Genomic DNA, 19888 nt, shown 5'->3' with positions numbered 1-19888 from the left:
TTCTTCTCTTCAGATGCATGTTTTCCCTACTGTTGATGCCACAAGATTCAATTTTAGGTCCTACACTTTTTAACCTTTACATGTTGCCATTTGGAAACATCATCAGGAGGCACAGCATCAGTTTCCATAGCTATGCTGATAACACACAGCTTTATCATCGCCATCTCTCATGATTATCCAGGGCCAATCGATGCCCTTTTTAACTGTATTCCAAATATCATATTATGGATGACAGAGAATTTTTTACAGTTCAACCAGGACAAACTGAAGTCTTAGTTACTGGCACTGAAGCGGTTACAGTGTGGTGGGGATTGTGTTGTTTTTATAGTCCAAAGCACTTTGTGTTACATTGTATTTATATGAAAAGTGCTATACAAATAAAGTCTGATTGATTGAACAATCAATCAATTCAGTCAGTTTTTATTTATATAGCGCTAAATCACAACAAAAGCCATCTCAGGGCACTTTTCACATAGAGCAGGTCTAGACTGTACTCTTTAATTTACAGAGACCCAACAATTCCCCCATGAGCAAGCACTTGGTGATAGCGGTAAGGAAAAACTCCCCTTTAACAGGTAGAAACCTCAAGCAGAACCTGGCTCTTGGTGGGCGGCCATCTTCTTTGACCGGTTGGGTTGAGAGAGAGAAAGAAAGAGGAGGGAGAGAGGGGGGGGGGACAGAATAATAACAATCATATCAATAACAATAACAGCAACAATAGCTGGGGAAGGAGAAGAAGCCAAATTAGTAACATGCATTGATGGTACATGAATGCATACAGATGGAGAGGAGGAGGAGGACAGAGGAGCTCAGTGCGTCATGGGAAGTTGACTGATACACTACTGTCATATAGAGATCTAGTGAAGACCTTCTTATCTAATGTGTAGTCTAGTAATAGGAATTCAAAAGTTGTTAAGTAATGGTCTGATAAGATAGGATTTTGTGGAAAAACTATTAAATGTTCGATTTCAATGCCATATGTCAGAACAAAGTTGAGGGAGTGCTTAAGACAGTGAGTGGATTTATTTACACTCTGAGAGAAGCCAATTGAGCCTAATAATTAGATAAACCAGTGCTAAGGCTATCATTATCAACATCCACATGAATATTAAAGTCACCTACTATAATTACTTTATCTGTTCTAAGGACTAGATTTGATGAACACTCTGAGAATTCAGATGAAAACAGGGAAAGTGGATGGTACACTATAACAAATAGAATTGGCCATAAAGTTTTCCAGGTTGGGTGGGAGAGACTTAGAAAAAGGCTTTTGAATGAATTATAATTAAATGTAGGTCTAGTGTTGATTATTGACAATGTAGCCAGGCTCTAAAGCATGCCCTACTTTATCATCTATTTTACTCTAAATGGGACCATAATTTACAAAATGAACATCATGATGTATTGAAGAAGACAGGAAACTGTTTACTGAGGTAATAAATCAAGTGAGAAATAGGGTCATTTTCTCATAGACTTCCATACAATCAGACTTCTTTTTGGAGCCAGTGGAGTTGCTCCCTGCTGGCCATTAGAGAGAATGCAGGTTTAAGTCACTTCCACATTGGCTTCACTTTTCAGCCTTGTACTTACCAGCTTGCCAGCAAGCAATGGCAGGCACTGACTAGTCCCCACCTGGGCAATGAGAGCCAGCACGGTGATGTCACGATGTTGTTTAAGCTCAGCCTGCCTGCCATCGTGATGGCTCATTCCTCCTACTAACAGCAGTGATACCAACACTTATCTGTAAACACTGAGAGATCCAGTGGCAACTCTTCTGTTTCTTTTGCTGTGATAAACTGCATTAACCAGTCACACCAAACTCCTCCCAAAAATCCATTAATTTACTGCACTTCCTAGATGACAACTACAGACCTTAAAGTGGTATGAACCCAAAATAAACTTAGATTTTGCTGTGATTAAATAGCAATAAACAAATCAAATGGATGCTGAAATAACTACATCATGATACCGACATGTAGTCTGAATTCATGCTTTGTCCGGTCTGTCTACAGGATGAAAAGCAAAAAACTTTTAAAATGCTTATTTTCTGCAGAAGTTCAGACCAGATTTGCAAATATTAGCTGCTCCATCCAAAAATATCATCTAAAGGCATAGATGGTTAAGGGACTGTACTTGTATAGCGCCTTTCTAGTCTTCCGACCACTCGAACACTATGAGCCACATTCACCCATTCACACGCTAAATGGGTACAGGGGCTGCCATGCAAGGTCCCTGCCCATCAGAGGAAACTAACCATTCACACACATTTATACACTCATGGCACAGCATCAGGAGCAATTTGGGGTTCAGTATCTTGCCCAAGGACACTTCGACATGCGGACTGGAGGAGCTGGGAATCGAACCACCAATCTTCCAATTAGTGGACAACCCGCTCTACCTCCTGAGCCACAGCCACCCCACAACACAGCAGTGACATGTTCGAACACATAGATATCTACATACTGTGTAACTTTAGAATTATATAAACTGACCAGCATTTAAGATGTTTATTATTGATGACAGCAGCTGAGAGGGGTATGTGACTCCAGTGTTAGCTCCGGCTAAGTTAGGTTGAGAAGTGAAAGTGAAGATAAATCAATTTTTAATCCCAAAACTTTAAAAAATAAACTCCTGCTGGTAAATGTCTCTGGATTAGAGCAGAATCTGGTGTGACTGCTGTGGTGTTCTGGGTAGTGTTTATTCCTCCAGAAATTATCAGCAGCAGCACCAATATGCTTCCAAGTTCAATATTTTCAACTTGCACAAATACATGAATGATGTGAATTTCAGGTATGTAGGTTCAGGTTTTGCATTGACTTTGTATCATAGACTGTAAAAAATATGGATGTAATCACTGTGACATCACCCACTGGTTTGCGAACTGCCGTTTTGAAGTCTCGAGTGTAGCGATTTGACCATCACCATATTTGGACGAGAGGGTGGAGCTGACCATATCTAGCTTGGTTAGCACGGTGCATTTACAATCTATGGTTAACAGTGATAATGCTGATGCTAATGCTAATTTTCGTTAGTGAAAAACAGGCCTAAAACCGTTCAAACAAAACGTACTCACTGGAAAAACTGATCATCCAACTCATTGATGGCTCTTTTATTACAACCAAGTGCTGAACAAGACTGTTTTTAGGTGACCAAAATGTCACAATTAACTTTAGTGAACTGAAAACACACTGTGAAATAACAAATATGACAGTGTGCACAACCTAACAAAATTCTGTTGAGCAACACTTTTTTCTGTCGAAAATACGTCTTTTCTGTTGAGTGACACTTGTCAAAAGTGTTGAATGACCTACCATAAATCAGCCTTTAGCATGTTTGCCAGCGAACATGCTGTTGATATATGCTTTGGAGCACCTTAGGAAATAAGCTTTGGCACAGGTTTGGTGTAAAATGGTGGTTAAAGGTGGGGGATTGGACTTTGAAATTTTGTAGTGGACCATTTAGTAAGCAATTTAGTCACACCCAAGACCCATATTAATTGTCAGGTTTCAACACTTCAGTTTTAGAGCACCCCCACCACCGCAAAAATGCTAAAAGTAATTGGGGGGGCGCTATATAACCGATGTCCCACACCCAAGCCCAATTAAGATACCAAATCAAGACACATGCTACTTCAAACACTTGCAAAGTTTTGTGAATTTTTGCACATCCTAAAGATCAGAGGGAAAAAATTTAAAAAAGAAATTCTGGGCAGGATGATAAGAGCAATGATCCCACTGAATTTCATGAAAATCAAAGTAATTTTGTTCCAAAATGGCCGCTGACTTTGTGTTGTCAGTTGGTGGCGCTATAACTATGACTCAGTGTTGAAATATAGATGTGTTCAGGCCTGGACTCCAATCAAGCAGGTGAAATTTGTGCTGTCCTCCTTAGGGTGGGATCTCTTATCTCAGTTTAATGTACTTCATTTTTTTTCATGCTAATCTATGATTGGTCAAAATACGTAAAATGATGCTCCAAGGGAGGATGTCCTCCCTAATCAACAACCAGAATATAGTATTGACATCACGCTGGTCCAAGGACAGTTTCCAAATTTCCCCTTCAAATCTCTACAACTGTATTTGGTAAAGTGGTAGTCCAAATCTCCTTTTTTCAGATTTAGCAGTTACGTTTCACTTCTTTTATCGAGCAGTAGATAGCTGCTTCTGTTAGCCAATGCAACATTTGGCTTGTTGTAGCCTGTTGTTAAGCTAATGGGAGAATGGATTTGGACTGGGGGGTTGCAGCAGGACGCCACCGGGGAGTGGCTGGAGCATCCCCGGGCCTTGCTGCCTCAGCTGTTTGGGCTGGACCCTCACCCTAATTTAATCTTAATTAGTTTGCTTGTTGAAGTTACAGTGAGCTGTCTGGACTCACTCATTCATTTTGAATTGATCCAGTTTTTAACTGAGTGGTTGTTCAGTAACCTGTTGATGTGTGATTTGTGAATGAGTGTGAAGGAGGTCTTGCTGCTTGCTTTCTTCATTCGTTTTTAGGCTGAGCCGCATATTGAGTAAAGCTTAAAGTAACTAGAACAAGAAACGTTAACGTGTCAGCTTTGTAGACAATATTTTGTATGTTGTGCATATAGATAAGAGTGTGTAAGTCATGTATTTGATACATGCATCAGTACTTTTTGATGTGAACCCACACTTTTAGATCTGTGAATGTTTTTAGTATTCAGTCTTTCTCATATTCAGCACTGATCTGTACCTGTATCAGATTATAAGATTTGTGGTACTTTATATATTTTTGAATACCAGAAAATACACAGGAAATGTGTAAATCATGTGATATGTTGTCTGTTTTTGATGAGAACATAAATCCCTTGTCACAATAGAACAATACTATGAATTAGAACTTAATTTTGTTGGTAAAATGACACATCTGAACCACTTCAGGGCTGAAATGAGCACTTCTTTGTTTAGAAACAGTATGTATATGCTAAATGTCTTCAAAAAAGCAACCTTTTCACAACTCAGGGGTTTTTGTTTTTGAAAGCAATTGTTTTATTGGCATATAAAATTGCCCCCCACACCCCCAATTTCATTGGGTGGGGGACAATGATATAGTATGATGCGATTTGTTGTAAGATTCCATATTGGTTTTCCTCCTGTCCTTGCCAATTTTTTGAGTCACCAGCCACCACTGCTTTATATGTAACCAATCAAATTTGAATTTTCGTCAGTTCTGTATGCCAATTTTTGTGAGTTTTCGAGCATCCTAAGCCCCTCAAAAATGCAACGGCATGGGGGAATAATAGTAATAATTAAAGCTGGAAGCAGCGATGGACGGGCCCTCACACCTCACGTGTGTTGGAGGGAGTGGCAGCTGTGGTATCACTATTGGAGGTCTGTTGACACAACTCTGAAATGTCAGGATTATCAGACATTGTGTGAATGGGTAAAATATTATTGCCTGCAGTATATGGTGCTGGCGATGACTCATTGGAAATTGTGTATATATTTGATGAACTATGTGTCATTTAAGTCTCACTTCCTGTTGCACTTAGGCAATACTAAATAAGTTAAATATTAATTCAACAATACATTTACCAAAAGGCAAATAATATACATTTTCATGAATATTTGACATTGCATGTAGGAAATAACTATTACTTCCTGTGTCCACTATGTGGCACTAGACAACACCCACACCCAGACGTCATGTCATATGTATATCATGTGTAGACCACACCATGTAAACTTCATGATGACGTTTGTCACATAAGGCTGAATTGCTGTTGCCATTAGTTGGTGCAATGACTATGACTCAATATGAGCATATATATGTGTTCAGGCCTTGACTCTTATCAAACATGAGAAATTTTGGTAGACTGGACAATATAAAGTGGAGCTATAGTTTAAACACGTTTAGGGCAGTCCAGGGTAATGCCATCCAGAGTAGCTATATCATTAGATAATGTCTTTCTAAGGTGTTTAGGGCCAAGCACAATAACTTCAGTTTTATCTGAGTTTAGTAGAAGAAAATTGCAGGTCATCTAGGTCTTTATGTCCTTAAGGCATACTTGGAGTTTGTTTAACTGATTGGTTTCATCAGGCTTCATTGATAAATATAATTGGGCATCATCTGTTTCCTAATAATATTACCTAAAGGAAGCATATACAAGGTGAATAGTATTGGAACTTCGGAATAGTGTGGAACTTCGTGTCTAACTTTTGCCTTCATGGAGGATTCATCATTAACATGTACAAACTGAAATCGGTCTGATAAATAGGACTGAAACCAGCTTAATGCAGTTCCTTTAATGCCAATTAAATGTTCCAGTCTCTGCAAAAGGATTTGATGGTCAATTGTGTTGAATGCGGCACTAAGATCTAACAGGACAAGTATGGAGAGAAATCCTTTGTCTGATGCAGTTAGGAGGTCATTTGTGACTTTCTCCAGTGCTGTCTCTGTGCCATGATGCGCTCTAAATCCTGGCTGAAAATCCTCAAATAAACTATTGTTATGTAGAAGGTCACATAACTGATTGGAGACTGCTTTCTCAAGGATCTTAGAGAGAAATGGAAGGTTAGAAATAGGTCTATTTATTGGCTAAAATGCCTGAATCAAGAGTAGGCTTCTTAAGAAGAGGTTTAATTACAGCTACTTGAAAGGACTGTGGTACATAGCCTGTTACTAAAGACAGATTGATCATATCTAGTAAAGAAGCGCTAACTAAGGGTAAGGCTTCCTTAAGCAACCTAGTTGGGATGGTGTCTAAGAGACAGGTTGATGGTTTAGCTGAACAAATCATTGTAGTTAGATCAGAAAAGTCGACTGGAGAAAAACAGTCCAAATATATGTCAGGATTTACAGCTGTTTCTAAGGTGCCTGTGTTTGGGGAGAAATCGGTGCCTGTTGAGGGCAGGAGGTGGTGAATTTTGCCTCTAATAGTTAGAATTTTATCATTAAAGAAGCTCATAAAGTCATTACTACTGAGAGCTATAGGAATACATGGATCAATAGAGTTATGATTCTTTGTCAGCCTGGCCAAAGTGCTGAAAAGGAACCAAGGGCTGTTTTTATTCTCTTCTATTAATGCTGACTAATAGGCGGCTCTGGCATTACAGAGGGCCTTCCTATATGTTTTAAGACTATCTTGCCAGACTAAGCGAGATTCTTCCACTTTGGTGGAACGCCAAGTCCTTTCCAATTTTCGCGATGTTTGCTATAATTTGCGGGTTTGGGAGTTATACCATGGAGCTAACCTCTTACGTTTTATTATCTTCCTTTTTAAGGGGGCAATGGAGTCAAGTGTTATTCGTAATGAGCCTGCAACACTATCAACAAGATTATCAATTTGGGAGAGACTAAAGTTAACATAAGAGTCCTCTGCAGTATTGAGACATGGCATTGAATTCAGAACTGATGGAATTGCTTCCTTAAATTTAGCTACAGCACTATCAAATAGACATCTAGTGAAGACATTTTTGTCTAATGGTGTGTAATCCAGTAATAGGAATTAAAAAGTTATTAAAAAATGATCTGATAAAATAGGATTTTGTGGAAAAATTATTAAATGTTCAATTTCAATCCCATAAATCAGAACAAGATTGAGGGTGTGGTTAAGACAGTGAGTGGGAGTATTTACACACTGAGAGAAGCCAATTGAGTCTAATAATGAAATAAACGCAGTACTGAGACTATCATTATCAACGTCCACATGACTATTAAAATCACCTACTATAATTACTTTATCGATACTAAAGACTAAGTTTGATAAAATCTCTGAGAATTCAGATAGGAATTCAGAGTATGGACCAGGAGGACGGTACAATATAACACATAGAACTGGCTGTAAAGTTTCCAGGTTGGGTGAGAGAGATTAAGAACAAGGCTTTCGAATGAGTTATAATTAAATTTAGGTCTAGGGTAGATGATTAGGCTTGAGTTGAAAATGGCTGCAACTCCACCTCCTCGGCCAGTGTCTTGAGGAATGTGAGTATTAATATGACTGGGGGTGTGGATTCATTTAAGCTGACAAATTCTTCATGACACAGCCAGGTTTCAGTAAGACAAAATAAATCAATATGATGATCTGAGATTAAATCATTTACTAATATGGCTTTAGATGACAGAGATCTAATGTTCAAGAGTCCACATTTAATTCTCTTATTTTGTTGTACTATTGCAGTAGTGGTTTTAATTTTTATTAGATTTTTATGAATGACTTTTCTTTTGTTTATGCCAAATCTTCTCTGCCAATGCCAAACAGCTTATTCTGCCATTGACTCTTGTTTGGTGTTTGGTGGATTGGATGATTGAAGTTTGAAGAAACAAGACATATTGGCAATTTAACAATTTATTCATTTAACAAACAGGAGCCTCAGTAGCATGTGGAAGAAGCATACACAGCCACAACAGCCTGGCACCTCCTCCTCATGCTGGTCACCAGCCTGGTCACACACTGCTGTGAGATGGCATCCCATTCTTCAACCAGCATTTGTCGCAAGTCAGCCAACGTGGTTGTGTTGGTCACTCTGGCGCGAACAGCACGCCCAAGCTGATCCCACAAGTGTTCTATGGGGTTGAGGTCAGGACCGCTGGCAGGCCATTCCATCCTCTCCACTCCCAAATTCTGGAGGTAGTCTCTGATAAACCCTGAGATTGCCTCCGATGATGACAAGCCTCGTTTTACCAGTGAGGGAGATGCCACCCCACACCATAACACTGCCTCCAGCAAAAGATGTTATTCTATTGGTGCAGCAATCAGCATAGCGTTCTCCGTGTCTTCTCCACACTTTGACCCTACAATCCAACTGCCGTAGGCAGAATCTGGACTCATCACTGAACATAATGTTCCTCCGCCCTATGAGACCGGAGATTGGCTGCGTGCAGTCTGACCCGGATTGCCTGGGCAGAGAGCTGTCGGCCATATCGTCCTGCAAACCTTGACTGCAAATCTGTAGAAAACAGCCTGCGGTACCTAAGTGCTGACAGGGTGAGGAAACGGTCTTCTTGGGGTGTCGTCTTCTTGGGACGCCCACTTCGCGGCCTGTCTCTGGCATCCCCTGTTATATGGAGCTTGGCCTTCACTTTGGACATGGTACTAGGGCTCACTCCAAATACTGCCTCAATTTGGTTTTGTGGAACACCAACTTGGAGTTGCTCTATCGCACAGGCCCTATCCAGATCAGTCAAAACATGGCATGCCGATGCTCACAGGGCCCATGCTCGCTGGGGGTACCAGAAGCTCAAAACAAGAGTCAATAGCAACAGCAAAATAAGCAGTTTGGCATTGGCAGAGAAGATTTGGCATATTTTTCATGGGCGCAACCCACATACTCAGCTCTGCTGCTCATCCCACAAATGCATGTTCCTTACAAATGTGGCACCATTTAAAAGGGAAATAAACAGGCTTTCCAATGGTATAAGACTTATTGCCAAGAGGCATTGTTACATTAAAGAAATAATCTACCAAACACAAATTTCCTTACTTTTTGTGCTATGTTTAGTTATTCTAAATGCCTGCCACCAGGTTGGATACCCTACAAAATCAGACAAAACGATTTATAGCATGCAGACCAGAAGAGCCTATGTTTGTTTACTTTACATGTAGCATTGTAGCATGAGGGAGTACAAAGACATTACTAGGACGAGGGGAGGACATTTCTCTTTGTTTGATAACATTAAAAGCAAAGTTAGACTTGTTGTCCCGACTCATTTTAAAGAGGCGAGAGATAGAGTAAGAGAGAGAGCAAGAGCAGTGGTGCTCAAGCGAGCTAGAGATTGAATGAAGAGGGAATGGCAGTAGCAAGAATTAAGTAGTGAATGAGAGAAATAAAACATTATTTTCTGATTGTTTCACGGTGGTTACGTACTAAAGCATGAGTACACCTCCGTGGGAAGGTGCTGCATTGCTGGATTTGGTGTGAATGAATTCTTTCATGTAACATAGGTGTATGAACGGCACTAAAACAAATTTTACTTTGTTTCACAATCGTCATATTACAATTAATCGTACAAGCAGATACAAACAGCCACAAACAGATACATAACCTCATCGCTATGCAATGCATGAAATGTATCATTATTAGCAATATTATGGCTTTACTTTTGTATGTTTATGTATTGACGCATCGCCCATCTTATATACCATCTAAAAGAATCAAACTCCTCAGTCAGTCTGTTTTACAAAACAGAATTGATGGTGATGGTGTCACATTGTCTTTTTACCCAAAATTGTCCAGAATTTAGTTGTTTTGTTTTTTTAATTTAAATGAGGAAAATGTTTGCAACAGCTGGGACACACCATAAGTAGTCTGCAAGTATGTGTTGTGAATGGAAGGTTCACAGTATATTCTTTTTTTCCCCTATTTTTAGCATGCTGAATAGTAATGGTGTGAAAGAGATCCAGCCCTATGCCTTCAATGGGAGCAGACTGGAAGAAGTGTATGCAATTTTTTGGTGTTTTATTCGGCCTCTTTATTCATGTGTTTGTACTTTAACAACCTGCTGGCCGGCAGATTGACTTACTATTATTACAGAAAACATTGTGATTGTGAACAGTGTGATATTTATTAGTATTAGACAGGAATTATTAGTTATTAATAAACATACAATAAACATACATTCAGCACAGTACCTTGCCCCTCATCTATTCTTCATTCTTCAGGTATCTTCACAGGAATGTGGATTTGGAGCGAATAGATGAATTTGCGTTTTATGGCGTAATTCACGGCCCAATTCACTTGTGAGTGACTGAAATGTATAGAATTAGCTAGAATAATGTAGAAGTAACATTGCTTTGTGTTTTTATTTTACTTCAAATAATATCTTTATTTTGCCACTATAGCACATGCTGAGGTTGTGTCACAAAGCTCAGGCTATTCCTGAGAACAGCCTGAGCTTTGTGTCCAAATGAATTAATCTAAACTCTTTGTCTGTGTTTCCAGAGACCTCTCAGAAACCAAAGTTAGCTCTTTGCCTTCAATAGGTATGAAGACCATTGAAAAGCTCCAAGCTAAAAACACTTGGGCCCTCAAAGCACTACCCCCCTTTAGAGCCTTTCTCCATTTACAGAGTGCTGAACTGACCTTCCAAAGCCATTGCTGTGGTCTCAAAAAGTTGAAAAGATGGAGAGGGTAAGTAAGAGAATTGAAAGTGTTTGGAAATATTTTCCCACCATGGTTTCTTTTCCTTGTTTGTTTGTCCTTTACATACCAGACTAGGCCCCAATGTAATAAGTACCCACAAAAGCTGTGCCATCCTAGAGTGATTTAAATTAAATCAATGCAGAGTTCATTTTTAATCTTGTAATGATTTTATATTTACACATTTGATTGTGAGGGTTGAGGGGCAAACAAAAAACTATTAGTGGGCACCAGCAGCAACTCCTGGCAATCATGATTTAGGTTAAATTAGCTTTTCTAATTGTAATATCAAACCCTAACCAGAAGATCAAGATATTGTGATTGCTGATTGTTTGACGCACTGATTATTACAGGCTTTGATAATTTTTCCTACCATGAGTAAGGCAATATTGGTTTTCACTGTTTTTCAACCTTCACTAAATAGTGTTCATAATATTAATCATTATTATATCAAATTCTGCTCCTTTTGATCTAATGTAATGTTCTTGAAATTCTCCATTTATTTGCATACTCTCATCTTGTGACAGTGAAATTCTCTATTGTTTTTGTACCTGGTTCTGGTTCTGTACTTAAGTATTCTACCGGATTCTATTTACTTAGTTTATCTTTTTTAAATGTGATATACTTGTTTACAATTAGAAAAGCTAATTCACCTTAATTTGCCATTGACCTTAATTTGCTGCTGGTGGCTGACTGTTTATTTGTGCTGGTGCTGCCTATGAATTTTATCTGATTAAGGTCTGAGGAGTGAAATGCCATGAACAAAGTGAATACAAGTGATCAACAATTGTATTCAAGTTTCCCAGTCTTGTACTCTAGTAGTGTGATAATGTACTGGTGTAATGTACTGGTAGAAAAATAACTCAATTTCCGAACATAGTGCATATTGATGGAAGTGTAATGTGGTCACTTTCGGGTGTGGAAGAACGTAATATAATATTTATACATTTGCATGCATATAAAAATTTGTTGTTGTCGATTTTCTAATGGACCCTTTTGTCAGACATTTTGACTCATCAAAGCAGGGAAAACACAGGTGGTATTAATAACAGTAATGATGCCTGCACTCCATTTAGGTGAGCCAATTACTGGGCTTGGTACTGTGCATGCTCACTTACTGACATGGCTTACTGGTACACTTAGTTGAATGGAGACATCATTATTATTATTTACACCTGCTTTGACAAGTCAAAATGCCTGCCGTGAAAGGAGTCTATTAATATTCTTATCATCTGTGTTCAAGACACTCTGAGGCCGTTATTTGCAACTTGACCAGGACTGCTTTGGGAAAGCAGCATGAATCTTCTGCAGGTTTCTCTCGGAAAATCTATGAACATCTAAGAGACAGCTTCGATCTCCCAACTGCTGGCAGCACAAGTCACAATCATCACTACAACAGCCCCATTTGCCCAAATGAACAGTCTCAAAATGAGGGTTTGTTTAATGTTGAGTTATCTGAAGAACATTCCCATGAAGATTTTGACTTTGCACTGTGTAATGAACTTCACACAGATGATCATGGACTCTCATGCAGCCCTGTCCCTGATGCCTTCAACCCCTGTGAGGATGTGATCAGTCAAAGCTTCCTGAGGGTGTTGGTCTGGGTGGTCAGTCTGTTAGCCATTTCAGCCAACTTCCTGGTGATGATCATTCTGTTAACTAGCCGACAGAAGTTGTCCATTACCCGTTTTCTCATGGGTCACCTGGTGTTTGCAGATTTTTGTATGGGGATGTACGTGCTGCTCATTGCATCTGTCGACATCTACACACGCTCCCATTATTACCACTATGCTATTGCCTGGCAAACAGGAACTGGCTGCAATCTAGCAGGCACATTATCAGTTTTCGCCAGTGAGCTATCTGTTTACACATTAACTTTAATAAGTTTTCAGCGCTGGCACGCCATCTTCTACGCAATGAGGCCAGACAGAAAATTGAGATTACGCCATGCAGTTGTGTTAATGCTCATCGGCTGGTTGTTGTGCATAATCCTAGCACTGCTGCCAGTGATCGGTGTGAGCAGTTACCAGAAAGTGAGCATCTGCTTACCTATGGATACTAAGACAACTGCTGCATGGGCATATGTGGTCTCTGTCCTGATGGTTAATGTCATTGCTGTTATAGTGGTGTGCTTATGTTATCTTCACATCTACTGTATGGTGCACACTCCCCAGCACCAGTCCAACAGATGTGATACCATCATGGCCAAACGCATGGCTGTTCTCATATTCACCAACTTCCTCTGTCTGGCTCCCATTTGCTTCTACGGCTTGTCTGCAGCTCTCCACCAACCATTGATCACCATCACAGATTCCAAGGTGTGACTTCTTCTTGAACCCTAATCCAGAATTTTTTCTATTTAAAATAAAGGCTGATGTGTGTGTTCTTTGCAGGTGCTGCTGGTGCTGTTCTATCCTCTCAACTCTTGTGCACACCCATTTTTTTATGCTATCCTCACAAAGGCATTTCACCGAGACATTCTGATGTTGCTGAGCCGGATGGGGCTATGCCAGCAACAAGCACACCTCTATAGAAGCCAATTTGTCAGTATTAATCCCCACATATACAGAGAGACAATGTCTGCCATGCAGTCCAGCACCCACACCATGAAACATCCAAAATAATCACCAGGTTACAAGATACCTGAACATTGCCTTTGAAATTTTGTTAACATTTTTTCTTATTGTAGTAGATTTAAAAAGCACCAAATACCAATTTACAGATTATTAATTATTAATTATTTAGAGCCCAACTATACGCTATTGCATAATTTGTCCATCAGAGAGCGCTGCGACTACACTGTAGGCAACACACTTAACAGCTCAGCTTACCACTGCAGAGCAGAACCTATGTCTGTTATGTATCTTCATGGTAAGGTGCTCATTTGCAAGTGGAAAACATGATCTAAATGATAATAAACCACACCTCCTCATTTCCCCTTATTGTATAAACTAAATAAGCCTGGCAGCAGTCATGTCAGTCATGCCTGGTTTTGCTACAGTACGCCACCACAGTCAGTCACCTCCTCTCATACAGGACAGCAGATGAGTGCTGTAAAACTTATTGACAAACTCTGTTTTATTTTTATTTGTCAGTAAGTATCAGTCAGCAAGAGTTCTGGCGAGTAAATAAGCAAAGGCCCTATAATTTTCTCTCATCAGTATAATGTTCACAGATGCTGTAAAACACATGCTCACAGTTTATGTGTTGCTAAACTAGTAAGCCAGTAAGCTAGCTGCTCTCATGGCGGTAAACTGAAGATAGCTAATGAGTTGTTAAAGTACAGCGTTGTACTCATTCTACCTATTCTAGTAAATTATTCAAGTAAGTATACCCGCGACTTGCATTTCATCAGAAAAGTTATACTGGTAGTTTATCTTAAAAGTTTAAAGCTTAGACACAGGGCTTTTTCTGAGTTACTCCAGGAACTGTGCCAGTTCCTAAGCTAATGTCTGATCATCACATAACAGAAGAAGTCTAGAATTGGTAATAATAAAGGGATTATTAGGAAATAACTGTATATAAATAACAACAGCAACAATGATGATAACTAGAGTCAGGTTTACTGTTGCAGTTGTTGTTATGTTTTTGACAATAAGCCAAATTTATTTTTCAACTGCATAATGTCCAACTGAGTACATATCTTGTATGGAACTCAATAACTAAATGTAAGGGATCCTTATAAAATGTGTTTATGTTACATGTTTCTGTTAAAAAATGAATATCAGCCGATACGTTGTCAGATTTTTTTTTCAAATATCAAAATTGCCATCAGCCTTAAAATCCTGTATCAGTCAGGCTTTAGTATTAATCTGTAGGTAAAGATAGCAAAAAGTTTAGCTGTCAGCTGCACGAGAAAGGAAAGTAGAAATGCGTCTAAAACTGCACAGAAAATGTAGAGATAAGCCTAACTCTGAGGTAAGAAAATAAAGGTGTCAGTATGTTTGAAATGAAGAGCTTCTCAAATCTATCTGCATCTGAAAGTTTGGGCCCTGAGTTTGTGATGCATAATATTGTGCTCTGCCAAATGAACCACTATTCCTTGTGCTTGTAGTTTTACTGCAGTCACTTTTTCTGGCACTTTCAACCACATCTCACGGTCTTCTGCAGTGGATGTTTTTTTCTCAGTTGTCATAGTGATATCTGAATCATCATGTGACCTACATGTAGCTACGGAACTCATATCCAAAGTGAAGGACCACTCTTGAACAGAAACAGTGGCTTTGGGAAAGAGACAATATTTCCCAAATAACAGAACACCAGCTTGTTTAAGTTACTGCTGTAGTAGTAGTAGTAGTAGTAACTGCTGCCAACTCTTCACTGCTGCATAAACCAAAACCCAAATAAGAAAATGCACTTTCCTTCGACCTCTGAGACTTAGGGAATAAAACTTTTCAACTCTCCCACACAAGAAGCCTGTAACATGCCTAAGGTTTCTTTGATCACTACATGTAATCACCAAGGCACCAATCACCTCTTGCCAGTATTTGAGCGCTGTTTACCAGGACTGGAGGTTCAATTTCATGCTCTCAGACCATTCCACTGGTGACATAGTAGCAAGCCATGGAAGGGGAAACCAGCTGATTACCCCAAGCAATCAAACTGTCCAGCTTGTGACCTGAGGACATGCCAGTCAGCTTGAACTTTTCCAGGACTTCTGTAAAAACAGACGATTTACCAGTTTCCTCTGCACAAGAGGTTAGACACCAGGAAAACCTTGAAGTTATCATTATGAAAAAAAACAAATTGCATTCACATTAACACACACATGCACACACCACTGCCAGAACCTCTTCTATATCGTGAGCAGACCTACAGTAACCCCTATGTCACAGATATGAAGGATGCCTGACTTTAAGACTTAAAGGAATTCTTGTATTGTTGTCCATTTAAAGTCACTGTTGTATGTGTTTAGTTTACAACTTGTGCCAATCATTTAATGGAAGTATTTTAGGAATGCCAGCATATGATTTATGTTGATTTGTCTAATCATTAATAATACCAACATCTTTGGGTTTACCCATGTTGTGTTTGGTATCATTTTCTTATTATTATAGAGTTTCCAAATCTGACCTTAGCAGTGTTCCAAAATTAATTATGCAAGTCTTATGAATATAACATTCTCTTAAGACTAAGGCACATTTCAGTTAAATCTGCACATGCAGTTTAGGACTTCAGTGGTGTTCACACCTGAGCTGGATACATGTCACTTAAAAACATTAATGTTAACCATTAACACAAAAAGATCTGATCTGACTGTAATTGGACAATCGGAAGTGAGCATTAAGGTCCCTATGTGAACATAGCCTAAGTAATTACTCTAACTCCCAAAATTGTCTGGCCAGATAATGGCTAACAGATGAGTGATGTCTGGCCTGTGCATTTAGAACCTTGATCCAGTCTTAGTCTGGGGGTGTCAACCTGAGATGAAACCTTTGAGTGTGACAAGTATGACAAGAGATATGTCACCCCTTCTGCATAGAGCTTATGAAACAGAGCCCACTACCAGAGTTCCCTCCTTCAACAATCCTCTCTGTTATAAACAACTCAGCTCCAGCCGGCTACAAGACCCACTGCCAGATTTCCTTCCAACCACTGCAACACTGCCCCAATGGCATACGCAATAATGATCAGCACTCCATTGTACCTTGTTGAAGACCCTGGTGCTTTTAGATACTTTTTATGTCAGATTTTATATCTTGGTCTCTCAGGTAACAATCCCTGCAAGAGTATAATTTTGGTCAATATCCATCTCAATGCTCATTAATTTTCTCTGTTAATTATACCAGTCTAATTTCTCCATTCATGTTAGAGCTTACAACTTACTTTCTTGTATTAGTTGGTTTATCTATTTGTGTATTGTCTTTTCTCTTTGTTTGTTTAGTTGTTTAATTGTGGTGAGTAGTTAATAATATATGTTTATAAAATTAAAGTGGATTCTTCCTTCGTTTGCTTGATTCAATTTTGGTCACTAGACTTTTAGATCTGTGTTAGGTTTACATCAATATAGAAAGAACTGAGTTGGAGATTTAGCCCTTTTAACACATGGTGCACAAAGTTTAGGGGTTCAAATGTAATTGGACAATGCAGATGGCCGCCCACCTAGAGCCTTGTTCTGTTTGAAGTTTCTTCCCATTAAAGGGGAGTTTTTCCTTGCCACTGTCGCCAAGTGCTTGAATGTTGGGTCTCTGTAAATTAAAGAGCATGGTCTATACCTGCTCTATGTGAAACGTGCCCTGAGATTAAGTCTGTTGTGAGTTGGTGCTATATAAATGAAATTGACTTGACTTGACCTGACTTGACAGATACACATGAAATCAAACAAAATAATCATATTTAATATTTAATGGAAAATCCTTTGCAGTCGATGAAGAAGTCTTGGAGCCATAGATATCAGCAGGTCGATGCTTTGTATCTTCCCTGCAGGCCTTCACTGCAGACACCTTCAGCTTTTGCTTGTTGTGGGGTCTTTCCGCCTTCAGCAGGTGGAATGCAGCTCAGTTGGACTGAGATTAGGTGATTGACTCAATCAGTCAAGGATATTCCACCTTTTCACCCTGAAAAGCTGTGTCATGGTTGCTGTGTCTGTATCAAGATGGTTGTCCTGTTGAATGATGAAATATGGTCCAATAAGTTTTTATGTATTTGGCTGAATGTGAGTATACCTCTACATCAGTGGAAGCTGGTGACTCAAAAAATTGGGGAGGACAGGAGGAAAACCAACATGGCATCTTATAACAAACTGCATCATACTATATCATTGGCCCCACCTGATGAAATTGGAGAGGTGGGGAGCAATTTTATATGCCAATAAAACAATTTGCTTTCAAAAACAAAAACCCCTGAGTGGTGAAAAGGTTGCACACAACATCAACAGGTGACTGAACAACCACTCAATTAAAAACTGCATCAATTCCAAATTAATTAATGAGTGCAGACAGCTCACTGTAACTTCAACAAGCAAACTACCCACTGCACATTATATGATCTCTTTGCTGCATTCTTGTTAAGGAGATAAATTCACAAAAGCCACAGAAAGACATTTAACCATCAGAGATAAAATTAGCGACAAAAGAGACAGAGACAGAGAAGCTGTATCTGACTCATGTGATCTGATGTCTTCTTTCGTTCATGGAGATGAAGTATCCATATCATAACGTCCATTTGTGGCTGTTGGTCGTCTTGGTGGTTAGTTAACGATCCAGCACCAAAATCCTGGTTCACTCATTTGTCACATCCCGCATTGACTACTGCAACGCCCTCCTCACCGGAGTCCCCACCAAACTCATCAACAGACTGCAAATGATTCAGAACTCGGCCGTCCGGATCATCACCCATACCAAATCATCCGACCACATCACCCTGTTCTCATTCAACTTCACTGGCTCCCTGTACAATACCGCATCCACTACAAAAACCTCCTCCTCACTTATAAAGCTCTCCACAACCTAGCCCTGACTTACCTCCACGGCCTCCTTCATGAATACACTCCCTCCCGCACCCTCCTCTCAACCTCTACTGGACTCTCAATCATATCCACGTCACACCTCAGTACCATGGGTGCCCGAACCTTCAGCTGCTCAGCACCCAGGCTCTGGAACTCTCTCCCCCCACATATAAGACTGTCAGACTCCATCACCTTATTTAAGTCCCACCTCAAAACTCACCTGTTCAAACTGACATACTCCCTATAACTGGACACTGTGCACCTCACCTGTTTTTATGCTGATGTTTTGTTTTAATTGATGTTTTGCTTTTATTTCTTGTAAGGTGACCTTGGGTGACTTGAAAGGCGCCTCCAAATAAAATGTATTATTATTAACAGAACTTTGTGGCTGCTGGTTAACCAGTCTGATACAATTAGCAACTATGACAGACAAGCTAACTATCCTGGTTGTTTGATTTAAATTATGTTGTTAGATTTCTATTGTTGTTGAGAGGAGTTCACTTCAGAGCAGTGGTATGTTGGGCCACAGCACATCACTGTAGTCCCACTGAGGGTCCAGTCTGGACAGCTGAGGCAGTGAGGCCTGAGGCTGCACCAGCAGAGCGGAGCTCTCCAACCGCCCTGAGGTGGCGTCCTGCCACTGCTGCCGCCCTGAGGTGGCGTCCTGCTGCTGCTGCACCACCCAGTCCAAATCCATTCTCCCGTTAGCTTAACAACAGTCCTTAACAATCCTTCAGGGCTTTGGCTAAAGGAACAGATCAATAAAAGAAGTGAAATATAACCTCTAAATCTGAAAGAAGGAAATTGGTTGTTGAAAGGGCCTAAAGAAGACATAATATTTTACTGATGTGTTTAAAAATATAGTTCGCAATTTGCACATTATAATTTATTTTCTAATATGCTACTCTATCAATTTATCTATATTTTACCGGTCTTCTCTTACCAGTTTGTCACACTCAGGTATGTTACAGTGGTAGAGAGCTGAAGATGAAATCTGGAAACTATCATTGGAGCATTGTATTCTGGTTGTTGATTGGTTAAGGAGGACGTCCTCCCTTGGAGCATCATTTTAAGTGTATTACCCAATCATAGATTAGCATGAAAAAAAATTAAGTACATTAAATTGATGTAAGAGATCCCGCCCTAACCCCAGGATTCCACTGGGTGCGTGTGCGCTGTCCTCTGCACAGCGCCCTATTCCATCGGGAGTGTGTCAGAAGCGGAGCATCTTCACTGTGGGGAAGCCATCTGCTATTTAAAGTCAGTTGCACTCCTACTACAGTAATTACAGCAGCCTAGTCAAAGCTGATAAAGTGCCTTAAGGCTACCGTAATTACTGCAGTAG

The 19888-nt window shown here is 39.8% G+C and overlaps 1 protein-coding gene across 1 annotated transcript in view; it reads left to right on the top strand.

The window, feature by feature from the left end:
• LOC122969054 (thyrotropin receptor-like) overlaps positions 1 to 14766 on the top strand; it is a 32573-nt gene extending 17807 nt beyond the window's left edge. Inside the window, exons 7-11 of the mRNA XM_044334632.1 lie at positions 10327 to 10395; positions 10619 to 10696; positions 10899 to 11087; positions 12340 to 13414; positions 13490 to 14766. Coding sequence (XP_044190567.1) covers positions 10327 to 10395; positions 10619 to 10696; positions 10899 to 11087; positions 12340 to 13414; positions 13490 to 13720 — 1642 coding nt within the window. The 3' untranslated portion in view covers positions 13721 to 14766. The remainder of the gene's footprint in view (positions 1 to 10326; positions 10396 to 10618; positions 10697 to 10898; positions 11088 to 12339; positions 13415 to 13489) is intronic.
• The last annotated feature ends 5122 nt before the right edge of the window (positions 14767 to 19888 follow it).

The sequence above is a fragment of the Thunnus albacares genome, chromosome 18 (genome assembly GCF_914725855.1).
Source record: "Thunnus albacares chromosome 18, fThuAlb1.1, whole genome shotgun sequence".
Lineage (NCBI taxonomy): Eukaryota > Metazoa > Chordata > Actinopteri > Scombriformes > Scombridae > Thunnus > Thunnus albacares.
The sequence above is the reverse complement of the archived record's forward strand: the minus strand, read 5'-3'. Positions and strand labels throughout refer to the sequence as shown.